At 44.8% G+C, this 26,055-nt stretch overlaps 1 protein-coding gene across 7 annotated transcripts in view; it reads left to right on the top strand.

Annotated features, from left to right (window-relative positions):
• Window positions 1–26,055, top strand: part of BMF (Bcl2 modifying factor) — a 69,626-nt gene that overhangs the window by 18,088 nt on the left and 25,483 nt on the right. For 5 of the 7 annotated variants that reach the window (XM_064512452.1, XM_064512454.1, XM_026095762.2 and 2 more), the window contains one exon: window positions 286–6,833. The exons of the other annotated variants lie outside the window; for them this stretch is intronic. In XM_064512452.1, the coding sequence (XP_064368522.1) occupies window positions 286–387 (102 nt within the window). In that variant the 3' untranslated portion in view covers window positions 388–6,833. Of the gene's footprint in view, window positions 1–285; window positions 6,834–26,055 lie in introns of those variants that run through there. 7 annotated transcript variants of the gene reach the window in all.

The raw sequence follows: 26,055 nt of genomic DNA, 5'->3' as shown, positions 1-26,055 counted from the left end.
AAACTCTGCAAAATCCTACAAGCAAAAAAAAAAAGTTTAATCCTCTTGTGCACAATGCATAAAGGGTCTGCTCTTTTCTTTTTGTAATGTTAGAGCTACAATTATTTCTGGAGAACTTATCATTTCCCTCTCTCCCCTCATCCCTCTGTGCACCCCCTTGTTATGCTGATGGGATTAAAGTGTCTGCTCTTGAAAAGTGTAACTGAGTTGTTTTTGGAAAAGAGAAGTGGTATGTTGCAATTTTAGAAATATAAATAACTTTGTTTCAACTGTTCTCCTCTACAGCATCAGCAGAACAGAAATCAAGTGTGGTGGCAGCTTTTTCTCTTTCTACACAACTTGGCCTTAAATGTGGAGGCGAACAGGAACCACACTGGGCAGAGGTGAGCTTCGCCCACCTGTTTCAGGCCACATCTAGTCTGCAGGGAGCACTGAACAAACACTGGTTCGGGGGAGAGACATACACACCGCCGGCCGGATGTGAGGACTCTGTGAAATTCTTATACTCGCCTTCAAGTATGGGGTTTTTATGGACTCTTCTTTGCTGCTTGCTGCCTCATGAGGCAGGGAGCTCTTGTCCAACACTGTTGAAGGAAAGTTAGAATGTGGATGTGTTTGGTAACGCTTGCTGCTGGTTCCCCGCGCCGGTAACCTCTGTGCAAGAGAGGCAGGTATTAGACAACAGCTTCCTCTGCTGTTTGTTAGTCAATAATAGAGTGCAGGAGTTTGTCATTTTGGCTGCTAGTTAGAAAGGATGTCTGGGATTGATGACTCTAAACGTACTTTGGGTATCTTCCAGAGCAGAGATGCTTGATTCCTCCATGAAGAAAGTTCTTTTTAGCAACAATAATATTCAAGCAGCTTATATCCAGCAGGTTGCTTGTTTTCTGCATGGGTTACTGCTTATTTTCGTGGATCTTTTGTGAGAGAGAATCACAAAGAAATTTGATCTTTTAAATCTTTCCACTGAGCACCAGTTGCAGATCCCTCACATGAGGTGGTTCTTTCTCCTTGCCCCAAATAGACAAAATTGTTTCTATAAGAACATTCTTCAAAACCCTGCTTGGCGTTACTGGTGGCTATTCAGTGTCTGCAAATGTTTGCTTCCAGTTGAGCAATTGCTGTGCCTGTAAGCCAGCATGGAGCTGAAAACTGTGCAGTAAGACGCAAGCATCATTCTCCTACAATGCTAATGTATATGTTTTTATTAGTTTTATGATGGGTGTTTATTTTGTTTTGTTTTTCTTTTCTATTACTATCACGTGGTTAGTGAGGAAGGCTTAGGTGCCAGGCATCTGATAATTTGCTCCAGGATTTGACAGAGAAATTAATTAGCAACTAGTTTGACATGTACACTGTACTAGCAGTCTGTCCATTACTCTACTAAAGTGGTATTTGGAGGCTGCTGTAAGCATATATTGACTAGCAGCAGTAATACTACTTCACGGGAGATATCCTAAGAGTTCCTGGTTTTTATCTGCTCAGAAGTTTGTTTATATGACTGACACTATTAGACCAGCACAGAGGAATTACCTACCAAGTGAAGTACTTCTGTGTAGCCTTAAATATTGTTAATTGACAAACCCAGTGACAACTTGGATAAAATATTACCAGTAAAGCAACACATCTTTTATATTCTTCAGAGAGTTTGCGTATTTCCACTGCAACTTGTTGTAAATCTCAAATTATAAAACTAGCTTAAGAAAGATCTGTCCAGAGAACTACTGTTCAGTACTGTTACAAATGTCAACTTCAGGTGTTGAGGAATTCTTCTGCTCTTAGTCCACTCTTAAAAATAAGCATTACTATATGGGAAGAGTAGTTTACTTGCACATGTGCTTTCTTCTCCATCCCTCTCTTCATGTCCTTCTCTAATTAATTCTTTTTCTTTTTTTTTTTTTTTGTATAATCTCATCATTGCACTGTAGTGTCTGGTAACAATCTGCTGAACACAGTTATACTTGGACTTTCTCCCTCTTTCACAGCCCCATTCTCTTGACTTCCATCCTGCTTTACTGTGGCAAAATGCGCTTTAGCTCCCTGAAACAGGTCCCAAAGCTTTTTTTAATTTGCATATATTCACAACCACCATCTTTCACCATAATGAGGGTTTATGTGAGAAAATCTTTTTTTCCCCTCTTACGTTATTTTTCTAGCTAGAGCTAGGGTGATACATTTGTGCAGGATGACTGAGAATTCATATAAATGAATCTCAAGTTATATTTTAGGGGTCAGGTTTTAGGGGGGCAGGGCTTTTTAGAGGGAGAGGGAAGAATTTTTTTTTTGTATTGTTTCTTTAAGCCTGTGCACTACAGAGTTACCCAGAGGGATGCAAGTGGTACCTGTTCCTGACTTTGCTGCAGCAGTATAGGAAGCCACTCTCTGCCCATGTTTACAGAGATCAGGCTTTCCAAACCTTGCTTTGCGTGGTCTACTTGGAGTAAATGCTGGTCACTGGAGAACAGGGATTTAAAGAGGGGAGAAGCCTGAGGGGTAGTGCAAGCAAAGATTGTAGTGGGGTTTCCCCTTGGAAGCTGGATGTTAAAAAGATGACTCTTAAAATGGAGGACATTTGGCTAACACGAAAGCTGTTAATGAGGCAGGAGTGGACCTGCTGAGGCTCAGGTAGCAGTGTAGCAATGCTGTCTGCCAGCACAGCATCCTCTGGAACATGATGCTTGCATTTTCCTTCTCGTTGGCAGGGTCCTTTCATCAGGTGCAGTCATAGACCAGCAGATCAAAGCTGCATCATAACAGCCCTGCAAAGTAAGAAAGATTCAGCAAGTGCATCTGACGCTTAAAAACCATTGTGAGCTTTCCCCTTTCCCTCCCACTTGACTCGATTGGCAAACAGGCCAGTTAAATCCAAATGCAAATAAGGCCTGGTGTGTTCTGTAGGTATGTAAGCTGGAAAGATAGGTCTGTTTTTGGCACTTGCTGGTGTTGTGACCCTACCAGCTTATCTAGAGCAAGACTTTTCTCAACAGGGAAAAACAAATACCTGAAATTGTTCTGCAGTCATGTTGGCTACCTGACCAGAATCATTTGGTTTAGTGAGAGGCACATCTTTGCCAGTCCATATTTCCCACTGGAACAACAAACTTATAAAAATTGCTCATTCCAGGGTCTCAAGTTAAAATCTCCCTGAACAATACTTCATTGGAGACATAGAGCTAATTCTAGACAAAGACCGACTTCCTGCAATATGTGTGATGGTTACTGTTGCCAGAGATCTACAGCCACTGATAATATATTTTAATTTTATTCCATATCTGCATATCTTGGAGAAAGGAAATATACTCTGTCAACCCAAGAGTCTTATTCCACTTCATGTAAGTTTTGAGGAGTAGGTTGGTTATTCACTTAAGGAAAAAGGAGCTGCTTCATACATACAGTCTCGCCTACTTGAGGAAATAGTGAGTGCCTGTAAAGTTTTTTCCTTCTCACCTGGTCAGATGTTTCTGTCTTCTCTAGAGGTGGGAAGGTTTCTCGTGTTTATCAACATACACAGATGCACATCACCCATCTTTTTGTCACCTATCCCATGCTGGTAGGGCCCCTTCAGCAAGCACTGAGGAAATCTTCCTCTCAGAGTACCTATTACAGCGTGGCCACAGACATAAGTATGAACATGGTTTAAGTCCTGTAAGGGAAGGAGAATGCTCAAATTTTCCATTATTTGTTTGTCTTCATGGAAGGAATAGGATACTGTTCCTCTCTGTGGTGTAAAACTCACTACAATTTAGAGAGAACAGTTGGATCTTTCTCCCAAAACAAATTCCTATTTTTAATGAGCCGTTCTTAAGAAAAGCTTGAGCTGCTGCTGATGGCACCGGCAGTGTTGAAGCATCTTGCTCGCCTTTCCCAGATCTCCAAAACAGCTTCAGACCTCAGGTCTCTTTCCTTGAGAGAGAGAGTTCTCAGTGGCAGTTCATTTCTGTATCGCTTCCCAATTTCCCGCCCTGTCAAGTATCTTGTAACCCAGCCCATCCTTGGATCCAGTAAGCCTGGTGCTAGTAGGGAATAGTTAGTTTTACTTTTGTTTCCTGCAGTTCTTGAAAGCTGAGCCAGTAATCACAAAGTGACTGCCCAGGGATAGCTGCAAATTGCCATGAGTAGGATACAACAAAGGCAGAGGAGAGAATGGATTTGCATAGAAAGGGTTGCCATTGGATCTGTATAGGGACTGCAGACTTCTCCCAAGGTCTCTGGTAGCACTGAAATCCTGCATAACTGATCACATATGTCAGTTGCCAGGAGTTTATTGGTTTATATGAGTTTTGCATATTCCACTGCAATCCACTTTCCTGTAGTATCAAGTCTGCCTGTCTTTTACAAGTTTAAATAACTGCTTGGTATTAAATATTTTTTGGCTAAACTCTTAAGAGTTTTATTAGAAAGAAACTTCCCTATCAGCCTTTGCTTTGGAGCTATGTATCAACAGGGGGATAGAGGAGAGGAGCCCAGCCCTTTTTTGATGTAGGAAGGATGATTGCAAAGACTTCTTTCTTTCTACTGACTGTCAGCTTTGTCCGTTCGAGCCTGGATTGAAGTTATGAGAGATGTGAGCACATGAGAGTACTTCAGCCCTCAAGTTGCTCCATAGTAGTCACTGGAGCTTGGCACTGTTCTGGGAAACTGCAGATTCCTCCCCTTGGTAGACTAGGAAGAAGCTTCTTCTTCTTGTCCCCCTTGTCCCCCTTGTCCCCCTTGTCCCCCTTGTCCCCCTTGTCCCCCTTGTCCCCCTTGTCCCCCTTGTCCCCCTTGTCCCCCTTGTCCCCCTTGTCCCCCTTGTCCCCCTTGTCCCCCTTGTCCCCCTTTTTTCCCTTTTTTCCCTTTTTTCCCTTTTTTCCCTTTTTTCCCTTTTTTCCCTTTTTTCCCTTTTTTCCCTTTTTTCCCTTTTTTCCCTTTTTTCCCCTTTTTTTTTTTTCTTTTTAAGGAAAATCACTTGAGGCAATTGTTGCAATGTGAGTCTGTCAACTCTGTAAAATGAATTCCATTCTCCCTCTACTGGTCCTGATCCATGTCTCCACTGAAGCTATAGGAATGGTGAGACTGGGATGTACTGGATGGCATACTATTGAGGGTATTTTTAAAGGGAAAAATATGGAGCGCTCTTAGCAGATATTCTAGGAGCTGTGCAAGAATGCAGAAATGTGGAGGTCTTGCCTTGTCTGCTTAGCTGTATTTACTGGGAGATTATAAATAAAGGGACCATGGAATGCCCATTCATGTTCATGGGAGCTCTGCTTACGGACCAAGCACTATAGAGTATTAGCATAGTTTGACAAAAAGGGTTTTCAATAACGTTGTTCAAATGAGTCTCTTTCAAACTGGCATTTGTGGTCGTCATTTTCAGAAATGCCTACCTGTTGCTTTTGATTCTTTTAGAAAGAAGAAATACCTCAAGGAATTGATAAAAGATCATAGGACAATCTTTTACAGTTCCTAAAGACTTCAGTGGTCTCTGTTTCTTTGGTTTGCATGTGTTCACGCAGGTGGTACACAGCTCAGTTCTTCTCCACAAGGAAAAGCAGAAAAGACCAAACACATCAAATGCACTGGAATGTAATTGTGTGTGTGCGTGTGTGCGCGTGTGTGTGTGCACGTGTGTGGGTGGGTGGGTGTGTTTTTAAACTGAATGCAGTCTGACATCCCTCACCCCTTCTTCTCTCTTCCATGTGCCTCACCCTCCCCCATAGCCACAGAAAGGAGGGTCTCTTCCTGTGAATCCCATGCTGGAAGTTGGTTTCTGGGAAGTGAAACCTAATGTCTGTGGACTGTTTTTTAAAGCCATGTTTCAGTTCTGTCTTCAGACTCTTTGCTGCCTTTGGGGAATGGAGGGGTGGGAAGGGTAGATTCTTAAACTGTTTTTAAAATCCATTATGAAAATGTTGCATGTATAAAGTTATCCTTAAATCTAAAGGAGTCTCCCTGATTTGCGGACACAGCTCCAGGAGAGCATCGTCACAGGTTCCTCAGCTCTAGTTTTGATCACACTTTTATGAAAGGAAAATGGGATGACAAAAAGGGGGAGAGACTGGTGTGATGTAAAGAAGACACAGTTGCTGTCTTAAATAAATGTCACAAGCTTCTAGTAGGGAACTTTCAAAAGAGCCCAAGGGATTTGTGTGCCTGTTTCCACTGGGTACATTTGAAAATCCTGCCACCAAATTGGATATTGGGTAACTAGACTGTTTCTTTAGTAAAATTAATCATGCATCTTTTCTTCTCTCTTCTGTGGTATCAAGGATGTAGTACAGTTTCCCATGTTTCTAGGTAAAGTTTACTGATGGGAATACTGTGAAATGTGGATTCACATTTTCTGCCTCACCCTCCTGGGATACTTTTCTACTTTTGTGAGATAGGTTTTCTGGGGTTTTTTTATTTGTTTGTTTGTTTTTTTTTTTTTTAACTTTGGAGTCCTTCATTTGGAAAAGCAAAGGGGTAAGGAGAAGTAGAATTTGCAGTGTACTTAATGAACTTTCCATACCCTCAATAAAGATTTTTCCCACAGTAAGTATAATATACCATCCTGCTGCAGAAGTAAACCCGATGCTCTCCTGCGAGATCTCTGTCTGGATTAGTCCTGAAGTGCACACATCCTTCTTTGCCATGGACTGAGACCCAGTGAGAATGTAGCATTTTGTTTATCCTGGTTGTGTGCCTCCAGGACTCCTGCCTGTACCAATGGTGACTGGGCAGTGCTCCTTTTTTGTATCTGTACAGTATATTTGCTTTGTGCTTTCTTTCTTTGGTGCTTTTTAATACTTTAATACTTGGATTTTTTTTCTAATAACTGGTACAGTTTTTAATAAAATTGTTAAATTCTTTGTCTGTGCTCTTCGTTTTATTTTTTAAGGGATAGAGAGCATTGCCACAACTGGCCAGTTCTGGAGTTCATCCAAATCAGTGATACAACTTTGGTTGTTCAACTTTGAAAATATGTGGTAGATCCTTGTATGTGTACCCTAATACCAAGCCCTGCAACAAAGACAAGAGTTTCCTTCCAGATTGGACTACTATCCTTGGGCATAATTCATTTGAGTTATGAAATACTCTTTCAAGGCAAATATTCCCACCCTTGGGCAAAGGACTGCTGCTAGTTGAAACTACACAGTTAACTTCCTGCTTCAAATCAGGAGGTTGAAAATTTTTATCTCCATGCATCCTTCAACTTTGTAAAGTGTAACCTTTGAGCAATGCCAGCTTGTGCCTAGCAAGTACAGTGAAAAGTGCTCAGGCCTTCATGATAAAGACAGTCATTGTTTGGTAATCTTACCAAGAAGATACAGTTCTTGCTGGTCTTCTGACTTAAAGGCAGTGGACAAAGGTGGCTGTGTAAAGGCTCAAAGGGCTGTGTAAAGTGGTAATGACTCCCTCAGGTGCAAAACTGAGGATGTCTTGGCCATCCTAAGTGATAGCGAGATGCATGTTTTTTTGGCCTCTCCTTCGGTTTTACTGTGTTAGTACAGGGGAGGAAAAAAAATATCTCCATTAAGTAATGGTAATTACCCAGGTAGGGCAGGAATGGAGATGTGAGTATCAGAAAATATTTATAATATAGTTGGTCAAATTCCCCCAACGAACACTGCTCATGTGATGTTGGTACAATTTTCATCTGGAGTCTTTAGGAAACTGAGTTAACAAGCCTACTCGATGTTAAGTTGCCTCTGTTGGTGTGTGCATGTTACAAAAGGGTCTTTCATTCCAAAAACACATGATGTGTGTGGTATGAAAAGCCGCATGTGCATCTAAGACCACAGGGGGAAAAAGACAGTTTTTCTTTTCATTGTATTAGATCTACTGAAAAGTGTGTCCCCTGGCCAGTATCATGAGACCATGAAAGAGCCTGTTGTAACACACTGATACAAGGGGACAGAAGTGAGATTGACTTAGATGGGTGGGAGAGCTGGCTCTGAATTTCCTGATTCTCCAGTGGTTAAATTCTCACCCTTAATTAAACTGACACTCTGAAAAGCTTTAGCAATTCTTGTATCAAAGAAAAGAATGGCTTTTAAAAATTAACTGTTCGTACAGCTACCCCAGAAGTATGTGCCAAAGCAGCAGAAAACATTGCACCTTGTTCAAAACAGAGGCAAGTGTACAGATATATGGACTGCTTTTCTTCTTCTGTGATCTCCTAGAAGATTAGACTTCGGTCTCTGATTTAGACATACCACAACCTGTTGTTGTACAGCTGTGGGAAAATGGACAGGAGGGTGCACGGAAAGACTGTCAGGGTTAGGCATCAGGATGAAACGCTACAGCCGAAACATTCCTGTTACATGAGACATTAAATACATATAATTATTTTGGTTTGAAGAAACTGGATCCCTTAAAGAACTGCAGAGAAGGAGTTTTCTTCTTGAAATCCTAAGCACTCTCCATACTAACATGGGATTTTGAGTTTATTTCCAGCTATGGTACCTTTCACGGCAACATGATGGAGCATTCACAATGTGTCCCCTGCCTCGCATAATAACATGACTAGCACTTTAAGATAACATGAATTTTGCTAGTAACTTCGTAGCAGTCTGCTATAGAGACAAGGTAAAAAGTTTAAGTAGGATTACTGCTTCAAGGAAAAAATGTTTATCAAGAACTGCTCAGCCTGTCTCGTTAAAAACAGTAAAGCACTCTGAGGATGAAAAAGTTCTTCAGTTGCGCAAGCTACTGCACAAAGCACTCTGTTTCCATGACTCTGGCTGCTGAAGTTTAGAAGCCGCTGTAGTACACAGTTTGGGGAATGTTTTCAAGCACTCGTACTGTTGCTTCATGGTGCAAGTAAGCGTGCTGGTTCTTAGTCACCACGACGTATATGCAAGCTTGGAAGCAGCTCCACCAACCAGCTTTCTCATTGCACTTCTATACCTGAATAATTCAGAAATAATCCAACCTCATTCCTTTCCCCCCTGCCTCTAGCCTTCTCTATTTATGGAGAGAGGGGGGTTGCGAAAGAAGAGTCCTGAAGGTATTTTCTGAGTGTTTTGGGAGATTGGTGTTAAAATGCAAGAAATGCAATTGCTTCATTGTGCATATTGCTGGTTCCTGTTCAAAGGTTTGAATGAGAAGACACCTACTTCCAGCAAGAATCTAATAAAGAGTGGATGATAATTTCTTGCAGAGAGTTGTCTTCCACCTGACATGGTACGTAGTACTCTAATACATGCAGAGAGTCAGACAACAAACTGACAGATGTAACACTGATGTCAATATTCATATTCCCCTATAGAAGTCCTTTAGATCTTGATTTCTCTTAAATGAATTGTGTTCTCTGTACCATTTATAATGGACTCTTTTCTTTCTCCATTAAAGTCTGTGTCAGCATTCTCCTTCTCTGTGTTTTGCCTCAGGGCTCCTGATGTATACAAAGGCTCCTCTGTTTTCTGCTCTTAGTCACACGCTTTCACTCTTAACCTCAGTGCTATAAACTAAACATCCACCCACTATGGCTGGAGATGACCCTGTTTACGTCTGCTGTTCAAATCACGACAGCAACAGTCATGAAACTATGCTTCATGGAGACAATTAGCTTTTAATAAGTGAACAATGAGTCTTGACTTTTTATAGCATTATGAGTTTTTGCAAAAATTTGAACAGAATTAAATAGCCGGAAATGGCTAATGGGATTCTGCAAAGAAATAGCTTGTTTCAATCGTTTTCCTTCGCCACCTTCTTAATTTACTGTAGATGATTCATTGCAACAGCCCACTGTAGTACTGGGCCATCTGAACTCAGTCTGAGGCAGCAAGGGAACAGATATGGTGCCTGGGGCTTACTTTAACTTGGCGCTGGTCAGAATAATAGGCCTGAAATAGGAGTCTTCTGCATCCCAGCAGCAGGTAAAGCATGTGTAGATGTAGGCTAGTGGGATCACCCATGACTGTGAGAAATTTCCATTTTTGGACCTCTTTGCAATCAGCGTTACTCCTAAGACCACAAAGCGGGGCTGGTCAAAAGGCTGCCTCTTCCCGTGGGGAACATGTAGGAAGCGGCATGAGCTGATGACTGATTTGGGAACATGAGAGAAAGGGGCAGGAAAACTGTTAACATTTTATAATGTGGAACATCTTGTTAATTTTCTTGTAAATAGTTGAAATAAGCTGTCAGGCTGAAGTCAGGTCTATTTCTGTACAAACAGTAGCAGGTGAAGAACGTGCCAGGAGCAAGGTGCAGTTCGTGAGGAGCTGCTGCTCTCCCAGCCAGGCTCAGCAGGTACCACCGGAGGCAGAGCAAGCCTGGGGGAAGCGCATGGCTCTTCCCCCTGTGCCTGCCTGCTCTACCTACAGGCGCCTGCTGTGCTTCCACTTTCCTTTCATAATTTGGCAAGTGCTAAAGCAAACAGTGCTGTGGGGCAGGTTTTGAGAGCAGGCTTGCAGTATGTTCCTCGAGCTCCTCCTCTGTGACCCTGCTGCAAATTTCCAGTTCTGGTGGAGGCAGCTTGCCTGTGCTCTCGGCCTGGCTGCCCTTCGCGCAGGATCCTGGGGCTCCTCTGAGGAACAGCAAACTCGCTCGCTTTCCTTGGTGCTCTCACAGGAGCCCCTCTGACAGGGTTAGGTTGCAGAGTTCATTTTGCCTGTCAGTGCAAGCATATCCCCTATAGTATATTTGCTACCACTTTCATTAGTCTAATTTTAAATATCCCAAGCGAATGCCTTTCTGCTATTCCCCTCAGGGGACTGTTGTACCTTCTAACAAACCTCACTGACCAAAGGTCTTTCCCCACTATCCATCCTAACTTCTTTCTCTCTTAATTATATTCCCATACCCTAGTTATATGTCCTTGTGTCACTTTGCAAGGAGACTATACCAAAGTCATTTCTATACCTAATGCACTCCAGAGCTCATTGACTTTCTCAGCAAAAACACCTATTGACGTCAATGTATTTGCAACTTCGGGGTAAGCGCTGCTGTTCCCCTGTGTGCCAATGTATGTCCCTGGAGCCGGGGAGGCACAGCAAGGCCAGGCTAGTGTTGCACTGAGCCCTTCCACTGGGCCCACTTTCTGCTTGGGACTGCAGAAGACTTCAGCAAGGGTCAAGAAATGGAAAACAAGACCCATTAACTCAGAATAATTTCCAGGAAGCAGAGACTTCTGGCAGCACCCGGCCCCCCCTGCCTACTGGCACTGGGTCCCCCAGCAGGGCTGGCAGGGGCCCGGCGAGGACAGCTGGCCGCAGGGACAAACCACACTGCCATGCCCCAAGGGGGCCTCCACGCTGCCATTTCAGCCACTAGCTATGAAGCTAGACCGTGAGGAGGTGAGCGATCCTGGAGTCACCCCAGGCCATCTTCCTCCCTTTTTTTTCCATTATGAACCTGGGTCATGGTCCTTGGGAGCAGATAGCTGGGGAAAGCAAACACTTCCTTGAGTTGTGCCTAGGCATGAATGACCATTTAATCAGTCAGGGACTTGAAAAAGAAACACTTTGTGATGTTAGCTGTTATTCTGACGCGACATTATGTGATCCTTACGCTTATACCTGAACTAGGAACTTTTTCTTCAGGTAGCCTCACCCACAGAAACAAAGCCATCCTCACTCCCACTGCAGCGATCCACTTGCCCTTTGAAAAAGAAGAACTGAAGCAGCTCTAAGAAGTTCTATAAACCAATTAAAAAAAGCATGTATGATTATGTAACATCAAGAACAGCCCTCTTGTCCGAGGCCTGAGGGCACTGACAGCCTTCCCCATCCCTGCCCACCCCTGGGCCTCCTCCCCTGCCCTAGCCCCTGTTTCGACCCAGCCCAGGCATGTTAGCAGTGGCTTACTTTTGCTAATATCCCACTGGGTTGTGATCTTTAGCTAAAGGAAGGGGTGCTTGGAGTCATTCAACTAATTTGGCACTTTAGTGGGGTGGTTGCAACAGAGAAACGAGGAAGATGGAGGTAGGGAATTATTATTCCTGGTTCTTATCTGACTTGTAATGTAAGACACAGGATTAGATCCAGCAAGAGGCATAGGTGCTTAGCTGTCCCTTTTGACCTTGAAGTCCGTATTCACAGTCTTACTAACCTGCTGCCTCATCCTGAAAGCACTTTTCACATTCCAGTTCCCTAAATGCCTAAAATTGTTCCAAAGGTGCTGAACATCTCAGGAACCATCTCATGCCTGTGTCTTGTGAAAGCTAGCAAGCAGGTGCTCCTCTGCCTGCCTCTTCTGGGATACCTGATGGGATGCACAGGGCTTCCAGGCATGTCACCAAACTAGGGTTCCTGAAAGATGGAGGGTGGTGAGATTTTTTTTTTTCTTTCTTCCCTGCTTATTACCCAATAACTCAGATGTGAGCACTCATTCAGATGTTGTTCTGTTGTCAGAAGGGATCTGAGCCTAGGTCCTCTGCTCCCAGAAGAGTGATCTGCACATGACTGTGCTGTTCTGAATTTCTCCTACCAAAGCTATAACACTTAGATATTTGGGGGCCAGAGGTAAGGGAAAGAGAGCAAATATGACTCTCTCTGGCCTTAGACTAGAAAAAGCAGGAGAGGTGAATGTAAATTCCATGTTCCAGTTAAAGCTTAATATTAATTGGATTTGAGGGCTCAAGTCTTTGAATGCTGAGCTGAGGGAGGCTCCCTTGCGAGATACTCAGATCCTACAAAATGTTTCACTGGACACTGTCCTCACTTTCTTAATGCCTCAGCAGCCCTCCAGGCTGGCTCCCTGCTTAGGATGCCAGCCTTGGGACTCTGCTTTTAGCCATCTACTGCTTATGTTGCTTGAGGAACCATTCAGGTCCCCAGTTCAGATTGGTAGAGTTGATGGAGTGGCTGGGCGCCTAAAAGTTGGGTGTCACAGAGTTCAAGGTTAGGATGCTAACTTCCCTTTATGTCTCTATGCTTCTACTTATTCATCATTGCGTGAAATAGGGTAGTGTGTCTTGTTAGTCTCAAAATAGACACAGGGTCTATAAAGGGACGTTACTTCTGTGCATTGCACTTCTTTGTCTGCAATAAGATATGATTTCTAATGTCTCATATTTTTGAGTTGGTACACATCCAGAACACTTCCTCATCTTGCCAACTAGTGATTAATTGGTCATACTGAAAAGTTCAACACTTTTCTGTATGTTTATCAGACGAACTAGAGAAATGAGTGCTCTGTAAAGAGTAAAAACATGTCTTCAGTGGGTTTAAAAATGGGTCATCACATGCTTGTTTTAGAATCTGTGCCCTGAAAACACATAAGGAAAAGTGCACTATCTTTTTGGTACCATAATTTTTTTTAAACTTAGTGATGAGTTGGGACCTCAGTGAAAAGTATGGAAATTTCTGTATATTTTCAGGTAAACACAGCACAGACAGCTCAAGTGCAGCCCTCCTTGCGCTACCCCAATGTTGTCAGCTCTCCTAAAGAATGTGCTTTTGTCCCTTGCTGCAGGAATTTTCAAGATGATACGAAAAGCTCTACCTTCCCACAGCTCAGGAAAACAATTGTTGAAAGAGGTAGGCCTAGGCAGAACCTTGTCAGGCAGTAGCTTCATTAACAGGCTCTACGCTGCCCATGACATCTTTCAGCAAGCAGAGCCATATATTAAGGGTTTGGAGGGTTAACATGACACTTCACAGCTAGGAGCACTGAGAACACTTCAAGCAAAGCTTGGAACTAAACCCAGCTTTCTATTACACAAAGTTACATCTCAGCTACTTGCTACATAGCTTTTTCAAAGGAAATGCCAAATTAGGACCTTCTACAAACCATGTTGTCACCCTTTAGCAAGAAAATTTCATGAAGCAATTTGACCTTGTTCCTACTTCTGCACTAGCATCTGATTTGTAAGCCCTAAGGTTGGAAATTCATGCTCTTGTAACCAGACATTCGTGGTTCATGTCTTGCAGATGACCCAAATATGGGTGTGTTTCAGCTGGCCATGATGCTTGTAACCACTAGACCACAATCTGCTCCCAGAGCCAAGAATAGCAGGGAGACTTCTGATGCTCAATTTTCAACAAAGCTGTGACACTTACAACAAATTCTGGAGCACTGGCCATGCTAGCAAACTGACAGGGTCCCTAGAAGAGGGCAGGTAGAACTGGAAATGGGAAGGCAGAACGAAAAAGAAAAAGTATTTTTTTAAAGAATTTTCTAGTGTGTGTGTGTGGGGGGGGGGGGGGGCTTGAGCCTGACTCATGATTTTTAAACTTGGGTAGGTTATAGTGTTGCCAAACCTAATATATCTTATCCTTCTTCTACTCCTGTCTCAAAAGTTTTCATGTTTATTCAGTCCCTGAACTGTCTTTTGGGATGGCCTCTAAGAATACCAACCAGTAGCAGATGGGATAGGAGCTTTTGTAATGTGGACATCCCCTGAAAGAATTGCACTGAAATAACAAAACAACTGCTTTTGGGGACCACTGAACACTCTCCAGACAGTCATTACTTTTGGTCATTGCCAGCCTAAGTTGATTTGGACAGGCAACCAATAAAGAAATTCTGTCAAGCCTGGACAAGTTGTATTTCTGTTTCTCCATCTGAATCATTTCTTGACTGCTTGTTGAGTGCTTGAGAGTGAGCTGGGTGCCTTCCAAAACAAAGTAAAGATAGCCTCTCTGTCCCAGAGAGGTTACAGTGCAAACATTACCCAACATGTAAGAACAGCATTCAGGGTGTAAGGAAAGCAACAGAGAGTTGATCATATGGACTGTGTAGACAGGACTTAAAGACAGATATGAGGCCGTATTTGTTGCTTGTTCATGTTATTTGCTTGTTGAAGCTGTACGCTGGTGCCCGGGCGCAGCCCACAGCCCTGGGGCTCCCAGCCGAGAGGAGGCAAGCCTCGGAGGATGCTCTCCCTTGCCCTGGGGCCAGCTGGTGGTCTCTCCTGCCTCCAGCTTCCCTACCTGCCCTTGTGCAGAGGACATGGGGCAGAAAAGAGTGTACAGGGCTCTTTGTACACGCTGCTTGCTCCAAGGGCAGGTGGGCAGGGATTTTTAGGCAGCCGAAGCTTGGGTTGAATTGTACTGGGACACCAGGTACAGTGAGGAGGAACCTGGGAGCACTTTATGTCAGGGACAGGAGGGACATAGCCCTGGACAGTTTGCTTGCCAAGGGCACGTCCCACTGGTTGCACTATACACATACATAATGTCTTAAACTGAGCTTACTAAACAGGCTTGCACAAATATCCCACCTGTCCTAAGTGACCAAGGCCTTGTTACCAAGCTTTTCAACAGTAAAGGAGGCTTTTGGGTCAAAAATTAAAATGCTTCATGCATACAGAAATTAAAGGTTCATCTCCCTAAATACATACTGACAGTTATAAACAGCCCTTTCTTGGCCCTAGGTCAGATATATGGCTTTGACCATAATTGTACTCTACGTAGATAATTTATTTTTGTTTTGGTATCATGAGTTTGTGTCACAGGCCTGGCCTTTGCACCACTGTGGGTGACTCCTGCTCCCCTTTTCTGTCATGATTGCCATCTCTTGCAGCCAGCAGCATCTGGGCGTGCAGGGCAAGGGACACGCAGTATGGATCGCCAGCAAGAGGAGAGCAGCTGAGCAGGGAAAACCTTTCAGTTCTGTGCAGGACCCGCGATGGCAGCGTAGTGAGAAACCCAGGAGCGGCGGTGTGCAGTGAAGGGGACTTCCTCCTGCCTCCCTGTCAGAGGAGGAAGCAGCATTCGTTATCATTCTCGTTTCCCTCTATCCTGCAGTCAGGTTTTCTGCTTGTTTTTCATTGTGCCCTTCATGTGTTTTCCATCTCTCCAGAAATCACTGGCTTTGTTTAAAATAGACTCAGAGCAGCTGCCAAGACTGTATCCAGAGAGAGAGAGAGGGGAAAATGCACAGAGGCCAAGTTCCTATAGAGTTATCAAAAGCTTTCACTCCCCATCAAGAGTCATGAATCTTCCAGAAACCTGGCCTTCTCTGCAGGAGCCCTGCATAGCTGCTACAGCTGCCCCCGCGAGCGCCACCGAGGCGTTTCTCCCCAGGAGAGCGCACTTCAGCACCCACTGGCATCTCCTGCGATTTGCTCACAAGTGCTCTCCCAAGTCTCTTGTCTGTTGTGACTGTGCTCTTTCTTTGCAGTGCACTGAGTATATATATAGAAAAAACCATGAAGTTAGAGGAAAGTGGCTTGAGGGTGCTTGACTTGGAAAACTTCAAATGTAATATGTTCATAGAGTAATAGATCTTCATCAGAGCACAGTATTGTGTTTTAGGCTTGTAGCCAAGAAGGATTCATCCTGGGGGTCTTTGCCGGGTATGTTTGTCTTCTCTTTGTGCTTGACCATCTTTTCCTAACCCAACCCTAAAGGGATTTCCTGCTTTGTCTCTGAAAGCAGATGCTATTGCGAAGCAATTCCCTGCCTGGATCATGGAATTTCCTTCTTTCCGAAACAGTTCAAGTCAGCAAGATGACAAATATATGTAAAACTGAAAACCAGAATCAGCTCCTTCATCACCAGAGCACAAGATATTAAAATGGAGACAAAACTGCATGCCCTTCGCATTTATGCAGAGCAGTTTGATTTACCTCTGACTTTGAGGCCTGTTTCTTAATACTTCTCAATCAGAAAAGCTTATTGAAAGAACTTGAGATGGCTGGTTGGGATAGCCTTTCCCAACAGAAGCAGTTCTTTCTGACAGAAAGTAAACAGAACCGGAGCATGTTTTATGAGCACCACTTCTCCCACTAGAGGTGAAAATGCAAGAGCTGAAAGCAAGCAGCTCTACAGTTTCAGTTGCTAGAACAAGCAATAATGTAAATCCAAACGATATCAGGAGCAAAGGGATATTCCTCACATGCTTTGGTTTCAAAGGGGCAGCAAGGTCTCGTTTTGACTGCAGCACTCTGCAGTCTCTTGCCACCTGCTCTTTTCTGCACAGAGGTCTCCAAGTTTACATCTTGGTCATTTCCTGCTTCTTATTTTTCCCAGGTGCTCTGGATGGTCCTAGGAAACCAGGCTTTCAATTTTGCAATTAGGATTTTTTTCTCCTCTGCTTCTCCTCCCCCTCTTCCCCTGCACTGGATTTCATCTTTGACGCATTGCTCACCCAGTTCCAGTTCTTCCGCCTCCCTGTAGCCCAAATCTGAATTTCTCTGGAGTTGCTTCACTGACTAGTTACCTTTCACTAAGGCACCTTTTAGGCATCAGGGAGAGAAAGCTGCCTTGTCTAAAGCAAGTGCATTGTGGATCCCAGGCATTTTTAATGTGAAAGGAATTACAGTTTTAGGTGAAGTGTAAAAATGATGATCTCCTACCATTTTTTCTCCACTCTCCTTTGAGGGTGTTTTTCTCTGCTCCCAGCACTGCCACAGCTAATCTCAGCTTTGTGCAGCCAGTTTGCTTTTGCTCCTCCTGTTACTTTTCATAGGAAAATAATGTACTCTTACTGTTCTTTCCTGCATGCTGGAAGAGACTGATACAAGCAAAAGTCATCTTCTACAGATCTTGACTTTAGCACTATATCAGTTAAGACAGCACAGATCATTTGTGGGGCCAGAGGGAGCTGAATGCTCAGGTCCTTTCCTGCTCCCTCACTGACACCAGCTCAGGGTTTCCAGGGAGACGGGAGCGTCCATAACTATGACTCTCATTTACGTGTTTCCTCACTGTGATTAGGTCTGCAATTATGGTAAGCACATGGAGAACTCAATGCCCAAAGTATGAACTCTTTGTTTTGAAAGCCTGGGCCCTAACGTCTTGATGACTCACTCTGTCCATGTAAATAATGACAGAAAAATACTTATTTCTTCATAGTGTTGTGAAGATTCGGAATACTTCTAAAAGGACGTTGGGATTCTAGGACTAAAGGCAGAATTTGATGCTCCTGCTGCTATTGTAAATTAAATCTTTGGTCATTCACCTCATTCATGGTGTTAGTACTACAATGCCCTGTAAGGAACGAGTGCTACTTTCATTGCTTTTTTTCTAATACTGTTTTTCTGCCTCTTCCTGGATGAGCAGGTAATACTCATGGAGCCCAAGAAAATCTTGAGTCACAAAATATCTTTCTGCCTGACCTGGTGCACTGAATGTCTAATTCGGCAATGTGCTAAAAGGTGATGAGTCCTCCTAGAAAGCTCATCAGCCATTGCAGGAATTAGCCCTACATGTTGATGATACCCCCTGCCCCCAACTTACATTAGAGCAGAGCAGAGAAGGAAGTAAGGAATGGAGTAACACTAAAATGTCGATGCTGTGAACAACAGAATGAGACATAAGAGGGAAGAGATGGGACCCCCTGGGTGATCAGCAACATCTGAACAAAACAAAGCACAAATTTTGTACAGCTAACAGAAATTAATAAAAGCAGTAAGACCAGGATGTTTCTTCTTTAGTTCTTTTCAAGCAGCTCTGAAAGTGAAGTGAATTAATGGTTTCCAAACCTAGTAGGTAAATTTGCAGCAAGCAGAAACATGAGAATAAAGAGGGTGGTAAGGCAATATTAAAACTGAAGATTACAGACTGGAAATTGGGCTCAGTGCAAAATCTTTCTTCTTTTTTTTTTTCAGTTACTGTAACCATAAGCAAGAAGTGAGTGCCAGAGGAAATGAGAATTTAAGAAAATATAGACAGCTTGGCAGAGTTGCAAAATGAGGGCTTTAAGGAAAGAAAATTTAGAGAACAGAAGGAAATATTAGTTGGAGAAATGATAGCAGCATAGAAACATCAAGTTTTGAAAGGCAAGTAAGCCTGCACCAAAATTTTTAACATCAAAGTCTGTTACCACATGAAAATGTAAGTTTTGTCATATTGATCCTGGAGTGGGGGGAATTATGTGCAAGCTTACTTTTTAACCTGTTGAGGGGGAAAACTACATACCCAAAGACAGGGAAAGAGGAAAGTGATTCCAGCAGTTTAATAGTTAAGCTGTTGGAATAGTTACCAGACACTGTTTCTGTAGGAATGATGAAGCTGAGATTTAGAAGACGCTGAAAGAACTGTGATTCCGAATGGCCAAATACACATTAGTGCCCCCACCTTGACACAAATAAACCACAGCTGCCTGGACAGCATAATTCCCTTTTGGCTTGAAACTGTATCTGTTATTCAGAAGGCTCTTTGAGAATAGAAGTAGCCCAGTGAGAGATTCATGGAGAAGCCAGGGATCTAAAGCTGACCCGGCAAATAACTGCCTCTCGCTGCCTGTGCAAGAAAACGGAGGTAGTTGCAACCTTAGCAAAGGTAGTTGGAAATGCAGAGAAATAAGCCCTGATGCTGCCTCCTCACAATACAGCAAAGCAATAGCAGGTGCTCAGAGGCCGCTGTGAAAGGCCTGCTGCCGTGTCCCTACCAGCAGAAAGCTTGTGCTGCCGCTGTGGCCTTTGTTTGTTATCAGCACGGAGAGGTATCTGGCCCCTCCTCAGGCTTTAATGTGCAATTTTCAGCCTCTCCGATACGTGAAGTCACTGAACCTTCTGCCCTGTTTACTCAGTGCTCCCAGGGGCTGTTCATTTCCAAACATTACCCTGTTAAACGTACTTGGAGTCCCCAGTTCAACCCTTTATAGTAGTTATTTATTATTCTGGTTTAGTCTGTGACTGCTCCAGCAGCAGCCACTTCCTCACCAACTGTCCCCTGCAGAGCGGCACCCTCTGCCTTCACCTCCTGCAGCACCCCTGTCCTTACCAGCTGCGGGGACACTAGTGCTGCCGGTGTCCAACAGCACACCCAGCGCCCAGCTACTGATTTTGACGTGGCTCCCCAAACAGTCTTCTCCTGGCTGATGATGTTATGTCACTCTCCTGTGAATTTGGGAGACTCTTGTCGGAGTCCAGCCAAACATAAGAATGACTTCAGCAATTCAGTCAGCCAGACGGTGTTCGATGCACCACCCCTTAGCTTTCATGTACCTCTGCACACAGCGCGCTGGCCACGCGCGGCACTCATGGAAGGCATCAGACGCCTCATGCCAAAGGCAGAGCCATCAGGTACCAGAAGAGCAGCCCGTCTGTGGTCCCAGTTCAGGAAACCACCCAAAGCCTTTATGGAGTGTACTTGGGGAAAAATTCATAAGGGGAACAGCGTGGTGGTGTGTAGACAGAAATTTCCAGATTATTTTGTACTTGATGCTAAGGTATGGTAGATTTGAATCCATGAGTTAGAGGTGAAAGACTTAGTATACGCTTCTGCTTCAGGAAAATGGTGTGACTACAGTCTCCGGGCAGGTCTGCCAGGATGAGCAGTCCACAGCCAGCAATAAGGAAGTGAGCACAGCATGGAAAACTGGCCTGAAAACTGTAAATATTTGAGCAGTTAATCTGTGCTACATTATCAGTACCTGAGTTAGCTAATTAAAGCTAGTTTGCGCACATCTACAAAACCTTTGGTCATGCCTTTGGACTACAGTATAGGCATACCTTGTGTATCTGAGAACATTTGCTCCTGCTCTAAAGCCTCTGGTTCTAATTATTTAATGTGTTAAATGCACTGGACGGAGGGGCTCATGGATATACGGTCAGATATGATCAGCAGTCTGTCATAGATGATAAAGTGGAGACTGTTCCTTGCTGCAAATAGCTGCCATTCATGCTTTGGGATATGACTGCACTACACTCCAAGATGCTGTGCTGTGTTGCGTCAGGCAGGCCTTTACTTCTCAGAAGGAAGCAGCCATGAATGCCCTGTGTACACCGACTGGCTCTTTCCTTTGCCCTTCGGCTTGCAAAGTGCTTTGGTAGCCTCACACTTGCAGACATTACATAAGCAAATCTTTGTGTGTTTGCTCCTATCAGTTTTGTTGGCAGGACATTTGGGAAAGCTAACTATACCATGTAGTTTCCTGCAATGCAGGAGGGATCCCAAAGTGTTTTTTAAACGATATTTAATTCATGATTCATCCCATCTATTCTAAGGCACTCAGCTGGAATACCTAAACTGAAGCTTTGACACTTCAGCTGAGGGCCTATCATTCAGAGCACAGAGTCTAGTTCCTAGCGATCCCTTTGCCAATACTGGGGTGCTGTTCCCCCAGCTTGAAGCACTGCCTCCATCCTGGGGACACCCTGGAGACATCTGTCTGTGTCCCACTTGCTGCAGAGAATTCCCCCGCTTGCTGCAGGGCCATTGGCTTGGGAGGTGCCCAGGATACAGGAAATCCACTGGGTTTGCTGGCCATGGCTGTTTCATGTCCCTGTCAGGTGTGGTCTGACACACAACAGTGTGGTGTTCACCTGAAATGGCCATTCCTACAGGTGAAACGCCTTGGGATAATGCTTTGTTTAGCTGGAACTGGGAGAAGCTAATTCCTCCTTTGCAGACAGTGGAGTGGAAACACCCGACTGCAGCGTGAAAGCGCTGAGATGCCAGTGCTCGTGCTGACAGCCACCGAGGCGAGTGCAGGCCAGGTGTAGGAGGGGTAGGGAAATGAGACAGGGAGAGAGGAACATGCTTCAAAGCATGTTTAGCTATGGGATCAGCATACAGAAAGGCTTCGCGATTCACAAGCTCCGAACTGCTGGAAAAGGGTCCTAAACCCCCTCCCAGTTTCTGAGCCCGGCGCAGAGCTCATTCTGCAGTACTGAGAAGCCAAGGTTGGGAAATGCAAGTAATACTCATTGCTCTTGTTGAGGTCTGTATATTCCTTGTGCTATCAGTGGGAAGGATTACTTATTTTAGGGTCCTGGGCAAAGTCTGTGTGTTATGTGCTGTACCCCATGCATGTGCCATGAAGATTTAAACTGTTCCTTTAGGCAAGCCTGGAGCTCTGGGACACGGTGCAGGTACCTAAAGACTTGGGCTTGTTCTTGGGGTCAGTACAGCTGGATGTTTCAGCCTTTTTTCTGTGAGAGGAGAAGGGATGGAAAACTGAGGGAAGACACAGTAGTGTAGCCTACTTAAATCAGACAGATGAGTTTAGTGAATTAAGGCCCCGTATGGCCACTGGGTCATAGTCTGTCCTGCAGAAAATGTTACATCAAATGCTTCTGGTGGAACTGCAGCAGCAGCCAGGTATGTCTTGCTCTTTTACAAGGAGCTTGATGGAGGCTTTGAAAATGCCGATCCTAGTAGGGGAAACAGAGAGCAAACAAGAGATATCCCATGCATTCTGACCCAATCGGCCTAGCAAAATATCTAGATTTTGGCATGGCGTTAGCGAATCTGTGGTGAATGTGTGTATCTCAGCAGGGACAGTGGTGACTTAGCTCCCTTTAGCGCTGTTGGTGGCAGTCCATTTTTACCACTCCGCTGCTGGTGTGGTGGTATGCTGGTGACACAGTGGTATTTGTGTTGGCAAGACACCACAACAGCTAACAAGGGAAATGGGATTGCAGCTCACTCACACCCGAGCAAGCAAGTCTAAGCACTGCCTTTACTTTCTAGACGCAATGTGCAATCGATCTGTGGAACTCACTGCCACATTACTGAGCACAAGAATGCAGTGTGAGTAAACAAAACTAGATGGCTCTGTACAAGAATATTTTCTTTTAACACTAAATTAGAGGAGGGATGTGATATGAAGAGCATAAATCAAGCTCTTGCTAATGGGGATTAAGAAGCAGTTTTTCCTAGCACAGATTATTTCAAAAGATTTCTTGCATTTTCCAGAAGAAGGGGTATAGACTGCTGCCAGAGAGACAGTACCAGAATAAATAGGCTGTGTGCAGGTATGACATTTCAGGTCCATAAGCGAATCTAGTGGCAACAAATTATTATAGCCTGCTGCACTGCTAAGTGTGTTTCCTGAAGTGAGAACAAAACACCCTTGCCCAAACTCAGTGGTAGTAAAGATTAGATGGCCATAGGAAAAGCCACTGTTGCCCTTCCCTCCCCTATCTGCTGCAAGCGGCGTGGGCTACTAGCATCCCCTCCGACGCCAGAGCAGAGGTGAGAGGAAGGGGGCAGACAGCAGGTGGTTCCCCGGGTTGCTGGCTGGCTGTTTTACTCTTCCACTGCCACAGATGGAGCTACCATTGCCTCCCCAGGAAAGAGAGTCATCTTAAGTTCAGCTGCGTGTAATATTTAACCTGATGTACATACAGGCTCTTGTAGTAACACTGTGCTTGGTTAGTAGGTACAAGCAGTGCAGGTGATTATTAGGAGCTGCTCAGCGTATTAATTTTTTTTATTTTCCTTAAGATGAATCTGTTTCAATTAAGTCTAATAGAGATGCACACGCAAATATTGCATGATTTATTGCCTGAATGCAATCCTCCTTTCTTTCTTTTTAACACGTGAAGTTTCTTTAGCATTCCTTCTTTTTCTTTCAGTCTTGTACTATTTTTACCTCTCCCTCTAGAATATATGTTGGTGTGCCTTTTCTTCTTTCAGTGTCTGTTTTCTCTCAAGACCAATTTTTTTTCTGTTGTGTTTAATTGTTTTTCTCCTGATTTATTGTTCCAAGACCATGCTAGCCAGTCTGTTTATTTATAATTTGGATTATTTTAAAATGGATCCAGAGCTCTAGGTCCGTGTTTAAAAATTAACTAATAAAATACACAAATGAGGCCCAATGGTCAACACAAGATTACACATCCTCTAGCATTTGCATGCTACTCAGAACAGGCCATCAAGAAATACCAGCCCCAGGCCTCCAAAGCATGGAAAAGTTAACTAATCTGGACTGAAACGGACGAGTACAGAAAACATATATGGGGACCCTTCACTGTCAACATCAGGCCACTCTTCTGGTTAAACCAACAGCACTAGCATGGACTCTCCGAAGGACCAACGACTAAGGCAATGTATGATGGAAAAATACTGGGCTCTGCCTAGTCCAAGTGTCCACCTTCTAAGAGTTGCTCCTCTCACTTCTAGGTGTTTTGGGGAAACACATCTCAAAGTGTAATGTGCCTCCCACCAAACAGCCCAGGAGACCAGAAGTTCCCAAACCTTTCTTTGCTGCATCTTTCCCCTTCCACCACACAGGCTGCTGGTTCCTCCTGAGAAGGAAATCCTGTGGGAGGCAGCTTGTGCCATTCTGCACAGAGGCACAAAACCACCCACGAGCCGCCTGACGGCACCTTGTCCCTGTGCCTGACTGCTATTTTGGACCTATCCCATGTGTAGTACCCCAACAGTTGCATTCCTCTCTTCACCCTCCGTTTCGTAATTTCTCCAGTAAGCCAGCAAGTCCTATCAGCCACCGTGTGTATCTGCACCGACCATTTTGGCTGTGGAAGAGGCCCAGCAGAAGGGGCAGCCCTGGGAGCGGCGGTGCAGACCCAGCCCCGCAGGCAGCGTGCGGCTCGGCCGGCTGCGGTGTCGCAGCGTATAAGTCGACGCCATCGCATCACGCGAAGCGGAGCCATCACGAGGTTGGCTGGCAGCCACCAGCACCAGCCCCACATGCCCCTCGGCAGCGTGGTGTCCTGCGGGGGCTTTCACAGGCACGGGGAGATTGATCGTCCCTGTGCGGAGTGTGCGCGCCAGCTGGGAGGTGGCGTGACACAGCAGGGATGTGACAACCATATTCGTACTCAGAGACGTCTTGCTGGCCAGGTCCAGAGAAAAGGCATGCAGACCTGAAGCACCGACCTGACAGCCACGCGGGTCGGGTTGGTTTGTGGCGATGCCCGAGGCTACGACCTGGGGCGGCTGGCGGCAGTGCAGAGGTGCGGGGCATTTCCAGCAAGGGAGTGTGGCAGAAACCGCCGTCTCGTAACGTCTGGACCTGCATGAGCTAAAGGCACCTGCTCTGCCGGGCAGTGCTGACTCGTTGCTGCCCTGAAGATATATGGGTCTTTCATATCGGTGCAAAGTGGGTGCAAAATCTCTCCCGGGGGCAGGGGGGGCTGGCTGTGTCTTACCCCAGAGAGACGCACAGCCAGCGTGCAAACAGCCCTGACCCTGGACGGCAGGAACCAGCACTGCTCCCACTGCGAACAGAAGGGCGTTTTAGCAGTCGCCCCAATGAAAACAAGATCAGGCTTTTTAGTGCGGTGTTAACAGCTATGTTAAAATCCTCACACTTTCCAACAAAAGAAAGGCCCTCAGAGAAACCCAAACAAACATTCACACAAGCAGCACTGGAAGTTGGCTTGAGTTACAAACACAGGAAATTAAATACAAAACCATGTTACAATAGCATAGAGGATCTGACTTAAAATAAGCCAGACAAGAGCATGTAGTGTTCAGATGGCCGTATTTTCCCCTAGCCCCACGCACAAAGGGGCTGTCTCCAGAAGCACCCACCTGCATCCACGTATGTACACGCACACGTGTGTCTGCACAGGCTCATCCGTGAACAAGTTCGACCACTTTAAATTACCAGTAGAATTAAAATAATACAGTAGCCTTTCTCTGGACAGAGCATACCCAGTATACCTGTACCCCCAGACAACGCTGCTTTAGCCAGGCCAGCAACTATCAATATGCTTTAGGGGCATAAGCCTGTCTTTTTTTCCTGAACTGAGATCCTTGCAGAGACGCAGGGTACAGCACGATTTCACAACAAACCGAGGCCCGACTGAGAACAGTGCAAAGGTGAGAGCAAGGGTGAGAAGGCAGGAACTTCTTATATGGGCTTTATTGTTGCGGAAAACATAATATTTAATCTTCAGCTTAAATCGCATTAGCAGCAGACCCCTTTACTCCAGCAGAAATTCACCCCAGTGGTAATGCCAGTATAGCAGCACCGTCTGAAAAGAAATCACCTCCTGGCTGACAAAGACATACTGAGTGTAACCTGGGCTTTACAGCTGGTCTCCTTGTGCGCCCTTTCGTATTGCAGCTAATACACTGCCATCAGGTAACAGCGTGGCCGCTGAAGAAGCCTCTTCCCACCCGCCGTCACCGGAGCTCGCCGCCTGCAAGCCCCGGGAGGGCAGCGCCGCGGGAGCGCAGCCGCAGGCTCGCGTGTCTCGACTTGCCCCTTTCGCTAAGGAAAGCCCTTTCCCTGAGCCGCAGATCCCTATCTTGTGTCCTCAGGTCTAGGGTACGCACTTGTTTTTCTCCTTTTATCTTCAAAACACTAGCAAATGTATTTCAAATGAGAACTCTATTATGTTTTCCTTTCCTTTATTACACTTTGCTACAGTTTGTCAATACTGGCTACTGGTGTTATTTGAGGCCACACACAAAAAAAAGCCCTTCCCGAGCTCTGAACATTTATCTGAAGTTCTGCATAAGGTCACATGTCTCCTCCAGCAGAAGGTCTTGC

This window comes from Dromaius novaehollandiae, chromosome 5, assembly GCF_036370855.1.
Source record: "Dromaius novaehollandiae isolate bDroNov1 chromosome 5, bDroNov1.hap1, whole genome shotgun sequence".
NCBI lineage: Eukaryota > Metazoa > Chordata > Aves > Casuariiformes > Dromaiidae > Dromaius > Dromaius novaehollandiae.
Note: the sequence above shows the minus strand (reverse complement) of the source record. Positions and strands in the feature narration are given on the sequence as shown.